The 22,421-nt window shown below is 45.7% G+C and overlaps 1 protein-coding gene across 3 annotated transcripts in view; it reads left to right on the top strand.

Moving 5' to 3' along the window:
* Positions 1–22,421, top strand: part of RGS6 (regulator of G protein signaling 6) — a 386,017-nt gene that overhangs the window by 297,805 nt on the left and 65,791 nt on the right. For all 3 annotated transcript variants that reach the window (XM_039911550.1, XM_029073117.2, XM_029073256.2), the window contains exons 4-7: positions 10,476–10,526; positions 13,762–13,868; positions 15,054–15,105; positions 16,307–16,371. In XM_039911550.1, coding sequence (XP_039767484.1) covers positions 10,476–10,526; positions 13,762–13,868; positions 15,054–15,105; positions 16,307–16,371 — 275 coding nt within the window. The remainder of the gene's footprint in view (positions 1–10,475; positions 10,527–13,761; positions 13,869–15,053; positions 15,106–16,306; positions 16,372–22,421) is intronic.

A 22,421-nucleotide genomic window follows, 5' to 3' on the forward strand; every position in this document is an offset into this window, starting at 1 on the left:
CCCTCTTAATCAATATGACTTAAAATCGTCTATTTTTTCCCCAATCAATTCATTATTTTGACCCTCCACTCTTACACCTCAACTTGATTTCTATTTTAAGCCAACTCTGGCTTTTAGTCAATCAGTTCAATCGTATTTATTGAGTGCTTACTGTGTGCAGAGGACAGTATTAAGTGTTTGGGAGAGTACAATATAATGCTATAACAGACTCTTCCCAGCACACTACGAGTTTACAGTCTAGAGGGCTGTAGAGCTCTTCTTATCTTGTGATTAAATGGGAGGAAAAAACTTTAAGAATGCATTCATTTTTACAAAAAAAGACGTCTTTGATGAACCTCGGTTTTATCATAAATATCGAGAATGTAGGGCAAAGAATGGGAAGCAAACAATGAGAGTTTGTTTTGCACTGACTATTAAATCTGATTTTAAGCTCTGAATCAAGTCAGGTATGAAACGACTCCTGCCTTCAGCGGTCTTTCAAACCGTACTCAGTTGGTTCATTATCCCCCTTACCATTCTTAAAAAGTCAGTAGAAGTCAGTTCATCAAGTTAAGCAGCGTCGACTAGGTAATCTCTTAGTGAAAACATAAAACAAAAGGCATTTCCCCCAACACATAACAAAATAATTAAGAAGTTAAAATGAGTGTGCTTTTCTATGAAAAGTGGTGACTGCTTTATCAACTGCCTTGTTATCTTGAGGAAAATGAGGCACAAAAAAGTGAAATGACTCATCCAGGATTACACAGCTGGCCTGTGGTAGAGCTGGGATTTGAACCCAGGTCTGCTTACTTCCAAGCTGGACTTTTTCCACTAGACTCCTTCCTGTTCTCCCGTCCAGTACCCCCAGGATTGAGAGCAAGGGCCAAAGGATGGTGAGAAGGGAAAGTGTTTCCTTTCAGCCACATATGCCTTATCACTCTTTCCACTTTCAAAGCATTATTAAGGTTACATCTCCCCCAAGAGGCCTTCCCTGATTAAACCCTATTTTCCCCGGTTCGCTCTTCCTTTTGCCTATCTATTCATTTTGATCTTTGACCTTGGGATATTCAATATTTGGGATATTTGATATTCGCATCAGCTCTAAGTACTTAAGTACCAGTAGAGCTGGTACTTAAGTATATATCTTCAAATTGTATATGATAAATTACTTAATCATATTGATGTCTATCTGCCCCTCCAGACTGTAAATGCATTTGGGGCAGGGAATGTGTCCTAGTGGAAAGAGTATGGGTTTGGGAGTAAGAAGACCTGGTTTCTAATCCCGGCTCTGCCATTTGCTATCTGTGTGACCTTGGGCAAGTCACTTAACTTCTCTGCACCTCAATTTCCTCAACTGTAAAATGGGGATTCAATACCCCAGTTCTTCCTCCCTCAGACTGTGAGCCTCATGTGGGACAGGGACTGTGTTTGACCTGATTAATTGATATCTACCCCTGCCTTTGAACAGTGCTTGGCCATAGTAAATGCTTAACCAATGCCATCAAAAAAAAAGAGAGAAATGAGCCTGTGTTCATGTCCTGTGCATTTGAACATCATGAGTCTTGCACCCTAGGATTCCGACTGATTGACATGGGACAGGTCATGAACAGTGGACATTTGGTCACTTGTGTTGGCCAGACAGTCTGAACTCTGGGTTAGAGATAAGCAGGGAGAGAAATTATGATTTTTGCTTCTGAAAAGGTGCTGGCTTTCTCTCAGGGATTTTTCCTGGGTGGAATATTCAGGATGCCCTCAGATTTTCCTACCAAATCTCCACTGTTTCTCTCATTCAGCACCTCCTCTGGTAAGATTCACAAATTAGCATTCACTTGAGTCAAAGTTCTGGGTGAGTCAGGGCAAGTCCATTATCATTTTCCTAGGGAAGGTGTCACCCAAAACTATATTGATGGGGTAAGTGAATAGAGTGGGGGGAATGTTCTCTGAAGTGGAGGGTTGAGTGCTTACTATTCATTCATTCATTCATTCAATAGTATTTATTGAGCGCTTACTATGTGCAGAGCACTGTACTAAGCGCTTGGGATGAACAAGTCGGCAACAGATAGAGACAGTCCCTGCCGTTTGACGGGCTTACAGTCTAATCGGGGGAGACGGACAGACAAGAACAATGGCAATAAACAGCGTCAAGGGGAAGAACATCTCGTAAAAACAATGGCAACTAAATAGAATCAAGGCGATGTACAATTCATTAACAAAATAAATAGGGTAACGAAAATATATACAGTTGAGCAGATGAGTACAGTGCTGTGGGGATGGGAAGGGAGAGGGGGAGGAGCAGCGGGAAAAGGGGAAAATGAGGCTTTAGCTGCGGAGAGGTAAAGGGGGGATGGCAGAGGGAGTAGAGGGGGAAGAGGAGCTCAGTCTGGGAACGCCTCTTGGAGGAGGTGATTTTTAAGTAGGGTTTTGAAGAGGGAAAGAGAATCAGTTTGGCGGAGGTGAGGAGGTAGGGCGTTCCAGGACCGCGGGAGGACGTGGCCCAGGGGTCAACGGCAGGATAGGCGAGACCGAGGGACGGTGAGGAGGTGGGCGGCGGAGGAGCGGAGCGTGCGGGGTGGGCAGTAGAAAGAGAGAAGGGAGGAGAGGTAGGAAGGGGCAAGGTGATGGAGAGCCTTGAAGCCTAGAGTGAGGAGTTTTTGTTTGGAGTGGAGGTTGATAGGCAACCACTGGAGCTGTTTAAGAAGGGGAGTGACATGCCCAGATCGTTTCTGCAGGAAGATGAGCCAGGCAGCGGAGTGAAGAATAGACTGGAGTGGGGCGAGAGAGGAAGAAAGGAGATCAGAGAGAAGGCTGACACAGTAATCTAGCCGGGCTATAACGAGAGCCAGTAGCAGTAAGGTAGCCGTTTGGGTGGAGAGGAAAGGGCGGATCTTGGCGATACTGTAAAGGTGAAACCGGCAGGTCTCGGTAACGCATAGAATGTGTGGGGTGAACGAGAGGGACGAGTCAAGGATGACACCGAGATTGCGGGCCTGAGAGACGGGAAGGATGGTCGTGCCATCCACGGTGATAGAGAAGACTGGGAGAGGACCGGGTTTGGGAGGGAAGATGAGGAGCTCAGTCTTGCTCTTGTTGAGTTTTAGGTGGCGGGCCGACATCCAGGTGGAGACGTCCTGGAGGCAGAAGGAGATGCGAGCCTGAAGGGAGGGGGAGAGGACGGGGCGGAGATGTAGATCTGCGTGTCATCTGCGTAGAGATGGTAGTCAAAGCCGTGAGAGCGGATGAGTTCACCGAGGGAGTGAGTGTAAATGGAGAACAGAAGAGGGCCAAGAACTGACCCTTGAGGAACTCCAACAGTTAAAGGATGGGAGGGGGAGGAGGCTCCAGCGAAGGAGACCGAGAATGACCGGCCAGAGAGGTAAGAGGAGAACCAGGAGAGGACAGAGTCCGTGAAGCCAAGGTGAGATAAGGTATGGAGGAGGAGGGGATGGTCGACAGTGTCAAAGGCAGCAGAGAGGTCAAGGAGGATTAGAATGGAGTAGGAGCCATTGGATTTGGCAAGAAGGAGGTCATGGGTGACCTTAGAGAGAGCAGTCTCGGTAGAGTTGAGGGGACGGAAGCCAGATTGGAGGGGGTCTAGGAGAGAATGGGAGTTAAGGAATTCTAAGCAGACCATGTAGTAAGTGATGGGAAAGATGCAAAGTAATCAGATTGGACACAATTCATGTCCCTCATGGGGCTCATAGTCTTAATCCCCATTTCACAGATGAGGGAACAGAGGCACAGAGAAGTAAAGTGACTTCCCCAAGGTCACACAATGGGCAAACTTGCAGAGCATTGTACTGAGCGCCTGCGAGAATATAATACAACAGAGTTGATAGACACATTCCCTGCCTACCAACTAAAAGGGGAGACAGACATTAAGAAGTATAATTTATAATACGTAATTTATAGTTACAGACCTAAGTGTTGTGAGGTTGGAAATGGGGTGAATATCAAACGTCCAAAGGTCACAGTTGTAAGTGCATACATGAGGCAGATGGGAGAAGGGGACAGGGAAAAGAGGGCTTAATTGGGGAAGACCTCTTGGAGGAGATGTGACCTTAATGTCAATGTTTTCTTGCGCGGGGAGGGACAAGAGTTAGGGAGCAGGTGGGCTGGGTTGGCGCTAGAGTGGCCGAGAGGGACTACTCGGGGGCTGGATGTGAGCAGTTTGTCACGGAGGCAGAGACAAAAGCATTTTATTTATTTCTATTAAAGCCTGTCTTCCCTTCTAGATTGTAAGTGCATCGTGGACAGGGAATGTGTCTGTTAATTGTTCTATTGTATTCTCCTAAGCATTTAGTACAGCACTCTACACACAGTAAGCGCTCAATAAATACAGTTGACTGACTGAGTGGGGTAACAGAATAGACTGTCCCAGTTTGAGAAATTTCCCTCTTCTTGGACATTCTTGGGTCTGATGAGAGAATCTTGGGAGCAAGGCCAGGAGTCTAAAGGAGATGCTGTGAGAGAGACCCCCAAAGTAGGAATTGGGTGGTGTCCACTGGCCGTAGAGATGAACTAAGAGGAAAATGGAGAAGGGAAAGGGGGGTGGAGAAGACAAGACAGACACTGCCTATTAATGTCCGTCTCCCCCTCTAGATTGGAGAATGTGTCTTCCAACTCTGTTGTGTCATAAAATAATAAGAAGAAGAATTGTGGTTTTGTTAAGTGCTTACTATGTGCCAGGCACCGTACTAAGTGCTGGGGTGGAGCCAAGAAGATTGGGCTAGACATAGTTCCTTTCACACTTGGGGCTCAAAATCTTAATCCCACATTTTACAGATGAAGGACCCGAGGCACAGGGAAGCGAAGTGATTTGCCCGAGGTCACTGAGTGGACAAGTGGCAGGGTCAGGATTAGAACCGAGGGCCTTCTGATTCCCAGACCTGTGCTCTATCCATGATGCCATGCTGCTTCTCTGTTGTACTCTTCCACAAGCTTAGTACAGTGCTCTGCACACAGTAAGTGCTCCAATATGACTGATCAACTAATTAATTGATAGGGACTGGGGAAACTACTTAAAGCCCCTGAGAACTCCTCCCCCACCCCTGCTGTCTTGCTGGTGGTCTGCCCAGAGCTTCGGGGGGACTAAGCCCATTGTGGGTATGAAATGTGTCCAATTATTGTTCTATTGTTCTCTCCCAAGTGCTCAGAACAGTGCTCTGCACCCAGTAAGCACCCAGTAAATATGATGGACTGACTGAGTTGGGGCTTGATCACTTCAGCTGCCCGGGGTTCTCGGAGTTGGGCCGAGAGGGACTTTTTGGAACTGGACGTGAGCAATTTGGCACACAGGCAGGGACAAAGGAGGTTTAGGAACAGAAATAATTGGAGTGAGGGGATTGTAGTTTCTTCTGTCAATCAATCAATGGTATTTACTGAGTGCTTACTTTGTGCAGAGGACCATACCAAGAGATTAGGAGAGTACAGTACAACAGAAGTAGCAGACATGTTCCCTACCCATTAATCCTTTTTTTTACTTAATAAAACAGATAATAATAATTATTATGGTATTTGTTAAGCGATTACTATGTGCTGAGCGCTGTTCTGAGCGCTAGGGTAGATGCAAGGTAATCACGTTGTCCCATGTGAGGCTCACAGTCTTAATCCCCATTTTACAGATGAGGTAACTGAGGCACAGAGAAGTTAAGTGGCTTGCCCAAGTAGATGAGTGGTGGAGGCAGGCAGGAGAACCCACGACCTCTGACTGCCAAGCCCTTGCTCTTTCCACTAAGCCATGCTGCTTCTATCATCTGTAGGTAGCTATCACTTACCAAGTGGCCCAAATCTCTCTCTCTCTCTTTATATATATATATGTAAAATGGTATATGTGTAGCATTTACTATGTGCCAGGCCCTGCTGGGGCAGATACAAATTACTCAGTTTTCATGGTCACACAGTAGATACATGGCAGAGTAGGAATTAGAACCCAGGTCTTTCTGACTCCCGGGCTGGTGCTATATCAACTAGGCCACACAGCTTCTCTTGAAAAAGGATCTGATGAAATTCTGAAACATTTGGCATGGAGAAGTCATACCTCAGGGTGAATTTGTTACTAGGTAGAAGATTCAGGTTGGACTTCTCTACGATCGAAGGAATAATTTATTTAAATCTTGACTCACCCCTTTATCGGGTGGAAGTGTGTGAGTTTTTCAGGGAAGCTGAGGCTCAGCAGGGACTCCCAAGATGCCGAATAGAGAGGACTTGGTGCTTGATCCCTGACCAAAATTCCTGGACCCTGGTTATCCTGGGAAATCATGAAATAACTTGGGAGATTTTCATTTGGCCACGAGCGAGGGGTTTTGAATCCATTTTCCTAATGATACCTTTCTGGGGGGGCAGTCCTCATCTCCCTCCAAGTTCCCAAGATCCTTAGCGAGTAGGCAGGGGCAGAGCAAAAGGCTACCCTTTCCACCCGGGGTACACTGTCCGAGTCTTCCCCTTCCTTCCTTTAAGAAGAAGGGTCCCACTTTCCTCCCAAACTCTGTGAACGCCCATGGGAGCCATGAGGACGAGCTTCTGGAGCCACTGGGGAGAGAAGTGGCATGACCTAGTGGGTAGAGCCCGGGCCTGGGAATCACCTGAGCACCTGAGTTCTAGTTCCGACTTTGCCACTCATCCCCTGTAGGACCTTGGGCCAGTCACTTCACTTCTCAGTGCCTCAGTGCTTAATAATAATAATAATAATAATAATGTTGGTATTTGTTAAGCGCTTACTACGTGCCAAGCACTGTTCTAAGCGCTGGGGTAGACATAGGGGAATCAGGTTGTCCCACGTGGGGCTCACAGTCTTAATCCCCATTTTACAGATGAGGGAACTGAGGCGCAGAGAAGCGAAGTGACTTGCCCACAGTCACACAGCCAAGTGGCAGAGCTGGGATTTGAACTCATGAGCCCTGACTCCAAAGCCCGTGCTCTTTCCACTGAGCCACGCTGCTTCTCCAAACAGTGGCTTAACAAATGCCACTGTTATCATTATAATAATTATATTATTATCATTGTTATCATTTCTCCATACCCTCCCACTCCTTTTGTCTCACAGCCCATTGGGGCAAACTGGAAATAGCTAGATTGGGGAAAACAGAGTGGCCAGGCATTAAGTACGGTGATATTAAAAGGGGAACGCGGAGGGAACGGTGTGCTAATGGAGGAGATTTCAATAGGAACGAAAACTAATTAGTGACATGGATATTAACGATGACAGTAATTAACAGGGGAAAGGGAGCCTGTCCTTGTCCCAAGGGTGCATAATCAATCTTGGCAGGTGATTAATAGCCGTTCAGCCAAGATCAGCACAAAGTTAATCCCCCTGCCCTGGGACAAATTGGAACACTGCTCTAAACCTTCCGGTTTCTAAGCAACACACTGAGAAGAAGTGTTTTTCTGAGACACAAACCCCCAGATTTGGGCTCTCTGATGTCTGGGTGACCATTCTTTGTTTCTATTTTTGTCCTTCATTTCTGGGAATCACTGAACCTCTAAGAGCAGGGAAAATGGAGACGGAAATCTGCTCATACTTCCAGCCTGGCTCCTGGGCTGAGAGGGACCCATCTCTTGAGGAATATTGGCTCAAGTATAGAGAAGCAGCATTGCCTAGGGCATAGAGTATGGTCCTGGGAGTCAAAAGACATGGGTTCTATTCCTGATCAGTCACTTATCTGCTGTGTAACCCTGATCACGTCACGAAACCTCTCCGTGCCTCAGTTTGCTCATCTGAAAAATGAGAATTAAATATCCGTTCCCCCTCATCCAACTAAGACTGTGAGGCCCATGTGGGACAGAAACTGCATCCAGCCAGTTAATCTTTCATCCTCCCCAGACTTTAGCGCAGGGTTTGGTTTGCTTCCCCTTGAGGAATCAGCATCGCCCAGTGGATAGATCCCAGGCCTGGGAGTCAGAAGGACCTAGGTTCTAATCCTGGCTCCTCCACTTATCTGGTATGTGACCTTGACTGAGTCACTTCCTTTCTCTGTGCCTTAGTTACCTCACCTCTAAAACAGGGATGAAGGTTGTGAGTCCCACATGGGACAGGGACTGTGTCCAACCTGATTAACTTGCAGCAGCCTGGCTTAGGGGATAGAGCCTGGGCTTGGGAGTCAGAGGTCGTGGGTTCTAATCTCGGCTCTGCCACTTGTCTGCTGTGTGACTCTGGGCAAGCCACTTCACTTCTCTGTGCCTCAGTTATCTCAACTGTAAAATGGGGATGAAGACTGTGAGCCCCACCTGGGACAACATGATTACCTTGTATCTCCCCCGTCTCTTAAAACAGTGATTGGCACATAGTGCTTAATGAATGCCATCATTTTAATTATTAACATCTACTCCAGTGCTTATGATAGTACTTGACATAGAGCAAGTGCTTCACAAAGACCATCATTATAGAAAGCTCTTATGAATACAATAATAATTAATATTAATTATTAGACCTCTCCAGTAACTAGGGAGTATTGAAGAACTGCTCCTAGAAGCCAGGCAAACTTAGGCCTGCCACCAGGTTTCTTAAAGATTATGGAATCTCCTCTGCTCTGATGCCCAATTAATACATTTCTTCCCACTGAAGATACCGAATGCAGCCAATAAGAACATTAGAAGCATTGATTGAGATCCCCAATCTGCCCAACTTCCTGCTAGTTGCAGGTGTTGATTTATGACTGCTAGTGAGCCACTTTCTTTTTTTTTATCGTTTTTGTTAAGCACTTATTATGTGTCATGCACAGTTCTAAGCTCTGGGGTAGATGAAAGTTTCTCAGGTTGGACAGGTCCCTGTCCCGAATGGCATTTGTTAAACCTTTTCAGTCTTCCAGATACTGTTCTAAGCACTGGGGAGGTTACAGGTTAATCAGTTTGGACACAGTCCCCTGTCCCAGATAAAGCTCACAGTCTTAATCCCCATTCTACAGATGAGGTAACTAAGGCACAGAGAAGGAAAGTGACTCACCCAAGGTCACACAACTGACAAGTGGCAGATAGAAGTAGATTAGGTTGGATGCAGTCCCTGCCCCACGAGGGGCTCACAGTCTAAGAAGTAGGGAGTAGGACTGAATCCTCATTTTACCATTAAGGAAACTGAGGCACAAAGAAGTGAAGTGATTTGCCCAGGGTCACACAGCAAACAATTGACAGAGCAGGGATGAGAACCCAGGTCCTCTGACTCCCGGGCCCATTCTCATTCCACTATGCTAGGCTGCCTCCCAGCCACTTCCTTTGATTGGCGTCTGCCAATCATATGATGCGATCTAATGTGGGCAGGATTTGCTCTTTTTTATTAGCTAGGTCCAGGGGAGGGAGTAGCAAATAATGGGACAAATGGCGGAGCAGGGAATAGAACCCATTTCCTTCTGACTGGCAGGCCCGTGTTCTATCCACGAGGCCACTCATCTGTCCTGGGAAAGTGGCACTGGTTAGAAGCTGGAACTAAAGAGATGATTCATTCAGTGTGGCTCAGTGGAAAGAGCCCAGGCTTGGGAGTCAGAGATCATGGGTCCTCATCTTGGCTCCTCCACTTGTCAGCTGTGTGACCTTGGGCAAGTCATTTCACTTCTCTGTGCCTCAGGTACCTCATCTATAAAATGGGGATGAAGACTGTGAGCCCCATGTGGGACAACCTGATTACAACCTGATTACCTTGTATCCCCCGCCCCCCCCCCCCCCAGAGCTTAGAACAGTGCTTGGCACATAGTAAGTGTTTAACGAATACCATCATTACAGTGACATTAAGTGTACGTGCGATCCTGAAGGAGAAGTTAGTGGAAAGCGTCAGCCCGTTGCATTTATTGAGTGCTTACTGTGTGCAGAGCTTTGGACTGAGTGCTTGGGAGAGGATAATATACTAATGTAACAGAAACATTCCTTGCCCACAACTAGCTTTCAGTCTAGAGGGGGTGAGAGACGTTAATCTAAATAAATTACAGATTCGTACATAAGTGCTGTGGGGAAACAGTGTGATTTAGTGGAAAGAGCATGGGCTTGAGAGTCAGAGGTCATGGGTTCTAATCCCGGCTCCACCACTTCTCTGCTGTGTGACCTTGGGCAAGTTGCTTCACTTCTCTTTGCCTCAGTAACCTCATCTGTAACATGGGGTTTAAGACTATGAGCCTCACGTGGGACAACCTGATTAATTTGTATCTAACCCAGCACTTAGAACAGTGCTTGGCCCATAGTGAGCACTTAACAAATACCATCATCATTATTATTATTATTACTATTGAAAGAGCCCGGGCTTGGGAATCAGAAGGACCTGTATTCTAATCCCGGCTCTGCCACTTGTCTGCTGTGTGACCTTGGGTAAGTCACTTCGCCTCTCTGGGCCTCAGTTACCCCATCAGTAAAATAGAGATTAACACGGCGAGCCCCATGTGGGACATGGACTAGGTCCTACCTGATAGTCTTTTATCTACTCCAGCACTTAGTACAGTGCCTGGAACCTAGTAAACTATTAACATCTAGCATTTAAATAAAGAAAACACCAAAACAAAGCATTCTTCTTCTCGTTGCAGGTACAGACATTGTGCAGTGGCTTATGAAGAACCTCAGTATCGAAGACCCAGGTAATATCCCGTCTTGAAAGAACAAATAAATAAATAATTATGGTAATTATGGTACTCATTAAGCACTTATGCTTAAGCACTTATGGTACGAGAAGCAGTGTGGCTCAGTGGAAAGAGCACGGGCTTTAGAGTCAGAGGACATGAGTTCGAATCCCGGCTCGGCCACTTGTCAGCTGTGTGACTTTGGGCAAGTCACTTCACTTCTCGGTGCCTCAGTTACCTCATCTGTAAAATGGGGATTATGATTGTGAGCCCCAAGTGGGACAACCTGATTCCCCTGAGTCTACCCCAGCGCTTAGAACAGTGCTTGGCACATAGTAAGAGCTTAACAAATACCAACATTATTACATTATTATTATTATCACTTACTCTGTGTCCTCCCTGCTCTTAGTAATGGGGCAGATACATGTTAATCAGGTTGGACACAGTCCATGTCCCAAATGGGGCTCTCAGGCTTCATCTCCATTTTACCAATGAGGGGACTGAGGCCCAGAGAAGTAAAGTGACTTGCCCAAGGTCACACAGCAGCAGACATATGGCGGACCCAGGATTAGAACCCAGGTCCTTCTGATTCCCAAGTCCTTGTTTTATCCATTAAGCCACACTGCTTCTCAATACCTTCTCTCTATAAAATGAGAATGTTTTCTCCCTGTCCATTCAGATCTCTGGGGAATGTCAAATTGGGGCCAGGGCATAATCCAGTGCAGAAGAACTCAAAAAGTAAAATGAAGCCAAGAAAATATCTCCAATTACTTTCATAAAGGCCCAATTGTAACTGAACAGGATTCCCAAACCAGAGGGGCTGATCTACATTGAGAGCATTTCATTATTTAAGAGACTTCATTTTCTTCTTCCAAATTGAGCAGGTCACTGAAGTTCTTTTCTAACTCGAGTTGTGGGCTTCTTTTAGAAGAGCTTAGTAAATAAGTACAGAATATTTACCAATCCCCAAACAATTCTTTTTAGCCAGCTCTCTAAGCAGAAGTGAGAATAATAATATGGTATTTGTTAATAATGTTGGTATTTGTAAAGCGCTTACTATGTGTCAAGCACTGTTCTAAGCACTGGGGGTGATACAGGGTAATCAGGTTGTCCCATGTGAGACTCACAGTCTTAATCCCCATTTTACAGATGAGGTCACTGAGGCACCGAGAAGTTAAGTGACTTGCCCAAAGTCACACAGCTGATAAGGGGCAGAGTCGGGATTGGAACCCATGACCTCTGACTCCCAAGACTGTGCTCTTTCCACCAAGCTATGCTGTTAAGCGCTTAGTACATGCCAGATACTGTATTAAGCTCTGGGCACTGTACTGTGGGCTAGTGAGCATGGGACTGGGATTCACAAGGACCTGATTCTTATCCCGGCTCTGCCACTTGTCTGCTGTGTGACCCTGGGCAAGTCACTTGTCTGTTCCCTCATCTGTAAAATGGGGAGTTTGTGAGCCTCATGTGGGACATGGACTGTGTCTCACCTGACTAGCTTGTACCCACCCAGCACTTAGTCCAGTGCCTGGCACATAGTAAGCACTTAACAAATACTGTAGCAGAAAATAGAAGGAAAACATGGAGTAAAATCAATTTACTTCATTTTCATTTAATATTTACCTGGAACAAAATGTCCACCTCAGTGAAATGGCTGTTAGAAAGATTTATTTAGAATGACATTTTGTCCAGTTAGTTACAACTGTTCTTTTAGGGATCTGGGTTCCTTTCAGTTCTTGGGTTATGTCTATTTTAGTTTCAAAACTAGTTTTCTTGGACAAAGCAAGAAAAAACCTGTAATTATGAGTATATTATTTTGAACAAGACCACTTCTTCAAAATGTTGTTGAAGACCTGTCCCTGACATTGCCGAAGACCAATTAAGTGATTTCATGTCTCCTTTACATCATAAAGAGTGACATTTATTGAGTGCTTAACTGCGTGCAGGGCACTGTACTAAACACTTGGGCAAGTACAATACCCCAGAGTCAGTGGGTCCATTCCCTGCCCACACCAAGCTTGCAGTCTTTACAGGAGAATGAGTTTGCCAGACCCAGTCACCCAAAGGGCTAAGATTCGGGAGGGAGCTACTAAATCAGAGGCATGGGAAAAACAGAAAATTTAGACAGAAGAGATCAGGAAAATATCATCCGAATCCCCAGTCCTCAGCATTCACTTTCCCCAGTCCACGCAGCTCCTCTGTGGGTGGGAAGCAGCGTGACCTAATGGCTAGAGCCCAGGCTGAGAGTCAGAAGGAACTGAGTTCTAATCCCAGCTCTGCCGTTTGTCTGCCGTGTGACCTTGGGCAAGTCACTTCACTTCCTTGGCTCCCAAAGAAGCTCACTTCCTTCTTCTGAAGAGTTCAGTGATGACGCAAATTGGCTCTTTGCCTAAATACTGTTCTTTACCTCCTAGGTAAAGCAGGGGATTAAGACTGTGAGCCCCAAGTAGGACATGGACGGATACCAACAGGGTTTACTTGATCCACCCCAGAGCTTAGTACAGTGTCTTGCACATAGTAATCACTTAATAAACACCATGCTTATTATCATTACTCTAATGGTAGCCCTTCTGCAATCTAAGCCTTTCTTTCCCTTTTCCTGACCATCCCCTTCATTGATGGTCTGTGGAAAAAAAAGAACTTCCCACCCTTGTTTTCCTATTTTCCAGGCCTTTGTTTGCTCTGAGACCTTAGTATCAAAATAAAGATAAATGCAGGATCTGTTAAGTGCTTACTTGGTGCCAGGCACTGTACTAAACTCTGGGGGAATTACAAGATAAGAGGGTTGGCCCCGATCCCTGGCCCACATGATATAGTGTTGCATTTTACTCTCCCAAGGGTTTATAGTACAGAGCCCTGCCCACAGTAGGCACCCAATAAATATCAACGATCAATTGATCGGCTATAAGCTCATTATATATATCTGTAATTCTATTTATTTTGTTGTTATTGATGCCTGTCTACTTGTTTTGTTGTCTGTTCTCCCTTCTAGACTGTGAGCCCGTTGCTGGGTAGGGATTGTCTCTGTTTGTTGCTGAATTGTACTTTCCAAGTGCTTAATACAGTGCTCTGCACACAGTAAGCGTTGGATAAATATGATCGAATAAATGAATGAACGAATGAATTACGGGCAGGGACAGTGTCTAGCAACTTGGTCACACCGTCCCCTCCCAAGCACTGATTACAGTGCCCTGCACACGGTAAGTGCTGGAGAAATCTGAGGGATTGATTGATGGATGGCCTCTCCCCACAGCGGAAGCAATCCATTTGGGAAGTCTGGTGGCGGCCCAAGGCTACGTCTTTCCCATCTCCGACCACGTCCTCACCCTGAAGGATGATAGCACTTTCTACCGCTTCCAGGTAAGTGGGCTCATTCCCTGTCCTCCATCTCCTCCCTCCCCATTGCTCCGCTGTCCCTTCCCAAAGGACGGTGACCCAGGTCAGTGATCACAGTTGTCTGATTTGTTAAGCACTTACTATTTGCCAGGCACTGTACTAAGCACTGTGGGGGGGATACGAGCAAATTGGGTTGGACCTGGTCCCTGTCCCGCACTGGGCAGCAAGTCTCAATCCCCGTTTTTCAGATGAGGGAACTGAGGCCCAGAGAAGTGGAGCGACTTGCCCAAAGCCACACAGCAGATAAGTGGTGGAGGTGGGATTAGGACCCATGACCTGCTGACTCCCACGCCCGTGTTCTCTCCACGATGCAGTACCTCAGGGCAGCTCTCCCCTTCTAGACTGTCATCTCAGTGTGGGACGGGGACGCATCTGCTCATTCTGTTGAATTGTACTCTCCCAAGACCCTTATACAGTGCTCTGCACATTGTAAGCACTCAATAAATACCTTTGATTGAGTGATTGTTAGCTCGTTCATTCATTCAATCATATTTATTGAGCGCTTACAATGTGCAGAACACTGTGCTGGGCAGGAACGTGTTTGCTAATTCTCTGATAGCATATCCTCCCAAGCGATTAGCACAGTGCTCTGCACATTGTAAGAGCTCCATAAGTGCCACTGATGGGTTAACTAATTGTTAGCTTGCTGTGGGCAGGGGACATGGCAGCAAATTCCATTGTACCATACTTTCCCAAGCGCTTAGTAAAGTGTCCTGCACATAGTAGGAGCTGTGACGTCATTTTGGGCAGGAGATGTGTCTGCTAATTCTGTTGGACTGTACCATCCCAAGTGCTTAGTACAATGCTCTGCATATCCTAAGTGCTCAATAAAAAATACCATTGATTGATTGATTGTGAGCTTGTTGTGGACAGGGAATGAATCTGCTAATTCTGGGATATCTTACTCTCCCAAGCACTTGGTAAAGTGCTCTGCACATCCTTAGCGCTCAATCAATACCACTGATGGATCGATTGATCGTGAGCTCGTTGCGGGCAGGGAAAGCGTTGGCTAATTCCATGATCTCGACCTCTCGCAAGCACTTAGTACAGGTCTCTGCACATAGTAAGTGCTCCAGAAATACCATCTATTGATTGATTAAACTCTGGCTGTAGAGCATTGGTCTCTCCTGACCCTGTGCTGTTTTTCAGGCCCCGTACTTCTGGCCTTCGAACTGCTGGGGACCCGAAAACACGGACTATGGTGAGGACAGAAGCTTCTTCATCCCATAATAATAGTAATAATAATAATACTAGTAACTGTGATATTGGTTAAGCGCTGACTGTGTGCCAGCCACTGTACTAAGGACTGGGGTGGATACAAGGTAATCAGGTTGGACACAGTTCCTGTCCCACGTGGGGCTCACATTCTTATTCCCTAGTTTACAGATGAGGTAACAGAGGCACAGAGAAGTGATTTTCCCAAGGTTACACAGCAGACAAACAGCGGAGCCCAAATTAGAACCCAGTTCCTTCTGACTCTCAGGCCCAGGCTCTTTCCACTAGACCAAGTTGCTTCTTCCTACGCTTAGAGCTCTTCATTTTTTTTAGTTTCTAATTCTGTCACTTTCTCGGATATCTGGATCCCAGGCATAGCAGAGAGAAGCAGAGTGACCTAGTGGAGAGAGCCCGGACTTGGGATTCAGAAGATCTGCTTTCTAATCCTGGCCCCACAACTTGTCTGCTGTGCGACCCTGGGCAACTTACTTTACTTCTCTGGGCTTCAGATTCCTCATTTGTGAAATAGGGATTCAATATCAGTTCTCCCTCCTATTTAGATTGTGAACCCCAAAGGGACAGGAACTGTGTCTGACCTTTCCCAGCACTTAGAACAGTTCTTGACACACAGTAAACACTTAACAAATATCACTACTATCATTACTATGATCATCACCATCTTCATTATTATTATTATCATCATCATCATTATTACAATTGCCTGCTGGGTGACCCTAGGTAAGTCATTTTCTTTTTCTGGACCTCAGATTCCTCATCTGTAATATAGGGAATCAAAGCCTCCTCCTAGTTAGACTGCAAACCCTGTGTGGGAGAGGAGCTGCATCCAAAATGATTATCTTATTTGTACCCCAGCAGTTAGTGTTGGCCACAAAGTAAGTGCTTAACAAGCATCACAATTGTTCTAACACCTCAAGTCTAACCTTGTGGAGGAACAAACAAAACTGGAAAAAGTTCAGGGCTGGAAGTTGGAGGACCTGGATTTGAATCCCATTTCAGCCATCTGTGCTTTCTGTGTGCAGAGCACTGTACTAAACACTAGGGAAAGTCCAATATAACAGAGTTGTTGGAGACTTTCCCTGCCCTCAATGAGCATACTGACTCGGGGGGAGACAGACATTAATAGAAATGAATAAATGACAAATATTTTTCTTTCTTTTCTCCCTCAGCCATCTATCTCTGTAAGAGGACAATGCAGAACAAAGCCAGACTGGAATTGGCAGACTACGAAGCTGTAAGTTTGACCCATGACCCCCGGGCTACTTGGGTGGGGAAAAGAGGAATTGTGATGTTGTGAATCTTGACCATCAAATCTAGGGTTGGAATTTCCTTTTGTTTGTTTCTTTTTTCTTGTGGTGTCAGACCCCACACCAGCGTTTTGTGGCGTTGACTGTCATTCCCTGTACTTCATTCATTCATTCTTTCAATCGTATTTACTGTGGGCTTACTGTGTGCAGAGCACTGTCCTAAGTGTTTGCAAGAGGACAGGAATACTCCCTGCCCAAAGCGAGTTTACAGTCTAGAGGAGGAGACAGACATTAATAAAAATAAATACATTGCTGATAGGTGTGTACGTGAGTACGTTGAATACACACACACTCATATACCACGTACAGTGCGGGTCAGTCTCTCCTGGGTTTTAAGATTTGTAATGGGGGCAAGCTGGGGAATCACTGGCTGCTTCTTGTTTCTCGATTTCTCTGCTACTAGAGTGACTTTTTCCCATATTGTGATATGAGGGGCAAATGGATGAGGGAGACTCTCAGGAAACGAAGTTTCTGATTTTTCTCCTTGTGTTCCAGCCTTGACCCAACATCACCTTGAGAGTCTTTCTCATGCTCAGAGTAAAATTATGCCTTTAATTAATCAATCGTATTTATTGAACACTTACTGTGTGCAGAGAACTGTACTGAGCACTTGGGAGAGTAATAATAATAATAATGGTACTTGTTAAGCACTATGTCCCAAGTACTGTTCTGAGCAATGGGGTAGATACAAGTAAATCCATTCATTCATTCAGTCATATTTATTGAGCACTTACTGTGTGCAGAGCACTGTACTAAGCGTTTGGGAAGTATAATTCAACAACAAATAGAGACAATCCCTGCCCACAATGGGCTCACAGTCTAGAGCGGGGGAGACAGACATCAAAAAAAGTAAACAGGCATCAGTAGCATCATTATAAATAAAATGAATTATAAACATATACAGATCATTAATAAAAATAAATAGAATTATAAATATGTACATAGATACACATGTACAAGTATACCAGGTTGGACACAGTCTCTGTGTATAGTAGTGTACAATACAACAGAATTGGTAGACACATTCCCTGCCCACAATGAACTTGCAGTCTAAAGCGGGAGATGGACATCAATATGAATAAATAAATTACAGATATGTCGCCTTTCTGAGACTTTAAGATTTGTTGGGGTACAAAGCTGGAGAAACACTGGTTTGTCTCTCTATTTCCTTGTTTTGGGGGTGTCTTTGGTCAGCATTGTGATATGAGGGGCACGTGGGTGAAGAAGAGCATGTGGAATGGAGGTTTCTAATTTTCTTTCCTGTGTTCCAATCTCAAGTCAACTTCACCTTGAGGATCTTTCTTGTGCTCGGAGTGCAATTGTACCTTCAGTCAATCAGTAGTATTGATGGATCACTCACTGTGTGCAGAGCACTTGGTGAGAGAACAATACAACAGAGTCAGCAGACGGTTTCCCTACCTTAAAGGAGCTTACAGAGGGGAAGACAGATATTAATATGAATAAATAAATGATGGTTATATCGCCCTTACCAGGCTGTAAGATTTGTTTTGGTGATGAACTGAGGTAACACAGTGCTCTTCATCAGTTAATCTTATATACTAAGCGCTCACTGTATGCAGGGGCCTGTACTGAGTGGTTAGGGAATGGGTCTGTTGCATTGATGTGTTTTACTCTCCAGAACCCTTAGGACAGTGCTCTGCACACGAAGCGTGGCCTCTACCCTCAAGGAGTTTCCCATTTATGCAGGAGCTGTTTTTAGAACACGCAGGCTTTACTGAAATAGTTTCTCCAATCAGTCAATCAGTAGTATTTATCTAGTGCTTACTATGTGCAGAGTACTGTATTAAACCCTTGGGAGAGTACAATACAGGTCAGCATGGTGTAGTGGATAGAGAACTGGCCTGGGAGTCAGAAGGTCATGGGTTCTAATCCTCACTCTGCCACTTGTCTGCTGAGTGGCCTTGGGCAGGTCACTTCCCTTCTCTGGGCCTCAGTTCCCTCATCTGTCAAATGGGGACTGAGACCGTGAGTCCCACCTGGGTCAGGGTCTGTGTCCAACCTGATTTGCTTGTATCCACCCCAGTGCTTAGTACAAAGCCTGGTACATAGTAAGTGCTGAGCAAATACCACTATTATTAGAAGCAGCATGGCTTAGTGGAAAGAGCATGGGTTTGGGAGTTAGAGGCCATGGGTTCTAATCCCGGCAAGTCACTTAACTTCTCTGTGCCTCAGTTACCTTATCTGTAAAATGGGGATTAAGACTGTGAGCCTCACGTGGGACAACCCGATTATCTTGTATCTACCTCAGTGCTTAGAACCGTGCTTGGCACATAGTAAGCGCTTAACAAATACCATTATTATTATTATTAATACAGGAGAATTAGCGGAGATGTTCCCTAACCATAATAAGCTCACGGTCAGACAGACAGAGACAGACGTTAAAATGTATAAATACGTTTTTTATGATATATCATTTGAAGATGTGTGCGTAAGTACTGTGGAGTTGGGGTTGGGAAAAATATCAAATATCCACAGGTCACAGCTCAAAGTGCATTCTGTTTCCCACATCTCCCTTGACCTTTGTAACCTCACTACCCTCTTCTCTACTCATTCATTCATTCAATAATATTTACTGAGTGGTTACTGTGTTCAAAGCACTGTACTCAGCCCTTGAAAAGTACAATTCAATAACACTCTGCTTCCTCTTCTCCCACTCCCTTCTGCGTCACCCTAGCACATGGATTTACGCCCTTTATTCACCCCTCCCTCAGCCTCACCTCCTCCAAGAGGCCTTCCCAGACTGAGCTCCTCTTCTCCCTCTACTCCCTCTACCACCCCCCTTCACCTCTCCGCAGCTTAACCCTCTTTCCCCCCCATTTCCCTCTGCTCCTCCTCCTCTCCCTTCCCATCCCCTCAGCACTGTACTCGTCTGCTCAACTGTATATATTTTCATTACCCTATTTATTTTGTTAATGAAATGTACATCGCCTTGATTCTATTTAGTTGCCATTGTTTTTAAGAGATGTTCTTCCCCTCGACTCTATTTATTGCCATTGTTCTCGTCTGTCCGTCTCCCCCGATTAGACCGTAAGCCCGTCAAACGGCAGGGACTGTCTCTATCTGTTGCCGACTTGTTCATTCCAAGCACTTAGTACAGTGCTCTGCACATAGTAAGCGCTCAATAAATACTATTGAATGAATAGGTGCATATCTCTCATTTATTTCCTATTCATGTCTATCTCCCCCTCTAGGCTGTAAGCTCACTGAGGGTAGTGAATGTGTCTCCTAACTTGGTTATATTCATTCATTCATTCAATCTCATTTATTTTATTTATTTATTTTATTGCCATTGTTCTTGTCTGTCCGTCTCCCCTGATTAGACTGTAAGCCCGTCAAACGGCAGGGACTGTCTCTATCTGTTGCCGACTTGTTCATTCCAAGCGCTTAGTACAGTGCTCTGCACATAGTAAGCGCTCAATAAATACTATTGAATGAATGAATTTATTGAGCGCTTAGCATGTGCAGATCACTGTACTAAGTACTTGGAAAGTAAAATTCAACAAGAAATAGAGACAATCCCTGCCCACAATGGGCTCACAGTGTAAAAAGGGGAGACAGACATTAAAACAAGTAAACAGGCATCAATAGCATCAATATAAATACATAGAATTATAGATATATATTTATATACATCATTAATAAATAGACTAATATGTACATCTATACACAAGTGCTGTGGGTCAGGGAGGGGTGAATGAAGGGCGTAAATCCAGGGGTAGAACAAAGGGAGTGATTTGGGGCGATGGAGAGGGAAGGAGGAGCAGAGGGAAGTGGGGGCTTAGTCTGGGAAGACCTCCTGGAGGAGGTGAGTTTTCAGGAGGGCTTTGAAGGAGGGAAGTGAGCTAGTTTGGAGGATGGGAAGAGGGAGACCATTCTAGGCCAGACGGAGGAGGTGGGCCGGGGTCATCGGTGGGACAGAGAGAACGAGGCCCAGTGAGGAGGTTCACGGGCAGAGGAGCAGAGTGTGTGGGCTGGGCTGGAGAAGGAGAGAAGAGAGGTGAGGTAGGAAGGGGTAAGGGGAATGGACAGCTTTGAACCCAATAGTGAGGAGTTTTTGTTTATACGAAGGAGGATAGGCAACCACTGGAGATTATTGAGGAGGGGTTGACATGCCCAGAGTGTTTCTGTAGAAAGATAATTCTGGCAGCAGAGTGAAGTATGGGCTGAAGTGGGGAGAAACAGGAGGTTGGGAGATCAGAAAGGAGGCTGATGCAGTCATCCAGGAGGGATAGGATGAGTGATTGTACTAACAAGGTAGCGGTTTGGATGGAGAGGAAAGGAGAGATGCTGCTGATGTCGTGAAGGTGACACTGGCAGGTTTTGGAGGCGGATTGGCTACGTGGGGTGAATGAGAGAGCAGAGTCAAGGATGACGCAGAGGTTGCGGGCTTGTGAGACGGGAAGGACGGTTGTGCCGTCCACAGGGACGGAAAAGTCAGAGAGAGGCTAGAGTTTGAGAGGGAAGATGAGGAGCTCCATCTTGGACATGTTGAGTTTTAGGTGGTGGGAAGACATCCAGGTGGAGATGTCCTGAAGGCAGGAGGAGATGCGAGCCTGGAAAGAGAGAGAGAGAACAGGGAGGAGATATAGATTTGGGTATCATCTGCGTAGAGATGATAGTTGAAGCTTGTGGGAGTCAATGAGTTCACCAAGGGACTGAGTATAGATGGAAGCATTTAGTACAGTGTTCTGCAAACAGTAAGTGCTCAATAAATACCACTGATAGATTCATCTGTCCTCCTCTTCTTCAGATGAAAGTTTCTTCTCCATGACGTTCAGCCAACTGTCCCCTCTCTGTGCTAGTTGAAGGGTGGCAGTAGCCAGATGTGTCAAATTTAGAGATGATCACAAGCTTCCACTGTAAGCCCTGCCTCTCCCCATCCACGTCCTCCCCCGGCCCATCCTTTAGGAGCTGGTAAGGAGCAGGAACATACACTAAATTGGGTTTCCGCTCCTCCTTTTTTCTTCGTCCACCCACTGGTGGAGGCGTTAGTGAGCAGTGGAACGGATGAAAGGGAGGGAAGGAGGGGGAGGAGAAGTAGAGAGGGGCTTGATAATCTTCCTCTGCACAATCAGCCAAGAGCCAGGCTTGCAAGTTGGAGAAGCAGCATGGCCTCGTGGAAAGAGCCCGGGCCTAGTAGTCAGAAGGACCTCGACTCTAATCCCACTCCACCACACATCTTTCTGTGTGACCTTGCTCAAGTCACTTCCCTGCTCTGGGCCTCGGTTCTCTCCTCTGGAAAATGGGGATTAAGACTGTGAGCTCCATGTGGGACGATGGCTGTGCCCAACCCAAGCTGATTATCTTGTACCTACCCCAGTGCTTAGCTTCCCGTGGCAGGTAGTAAGCACCTCACAAATACCACATTTGTAATTATAATTATTAGTACTAGTATTCATTCATTCATTCGATCATATTTATTGAGTGTGTACTAAGTGCAGAGCACTGTACTAAGCGCTTGGGAGAGTCTTGTCTTATGCCATCGAGTCATTACCAACCGATAGCGACACCAAGAACACATCTCTCCCAGAATGCCCTGCTTTCCATCTGCAATCATTTTGTTAGTGGATCCATAGAGTTTTCTTGGTAAAAATCCAGAAGTAGTTGACCATAATAATGTTGGCATTTGTTAAGTGCTTACTATGTGCAAAGCACTGTTCTAAGTGCTGGGGTAGATACAGGGTAATCAGGTTGTCCCATGTGAGGCTCCCAGTTAATCCCCATTTTACAGATGAGGTAACTGAGGCACAGAGAAGTTAAGTGACTTGCCCACAGTCACACAGCTGACGAGTGACAGAGCCGGGAGTCGAACCCATGACCTCTGACTCTGAAGCCCAGGCTCTTTCCACTGAGCCACGCTGCTTCCCCAATGGTAGACCATTGCCACCTACCGTGCAGTAAACTCGAGTCTCCGCCCTCGACCCTCTCCTGTGCCACTGCTGCCCAGCATGGGTGA

This window comes from Ornithorhynchus anatinus, chromosome 1 (genome assembly GCF_004115215.2).
Source record: "Ornithorhynchus anatinus isolate Pmale09 chromosome 1, mOrnAna1.pri.v4, whole genome shotgun sequence".
Classification (NCBI taxonomy): Eukaryota; Metazoa; Chordata; class Mammalia; order Monotremata; family Ornithorhynchidae; genus Ornithorhynchus; species Ornithorhynchus anatinus.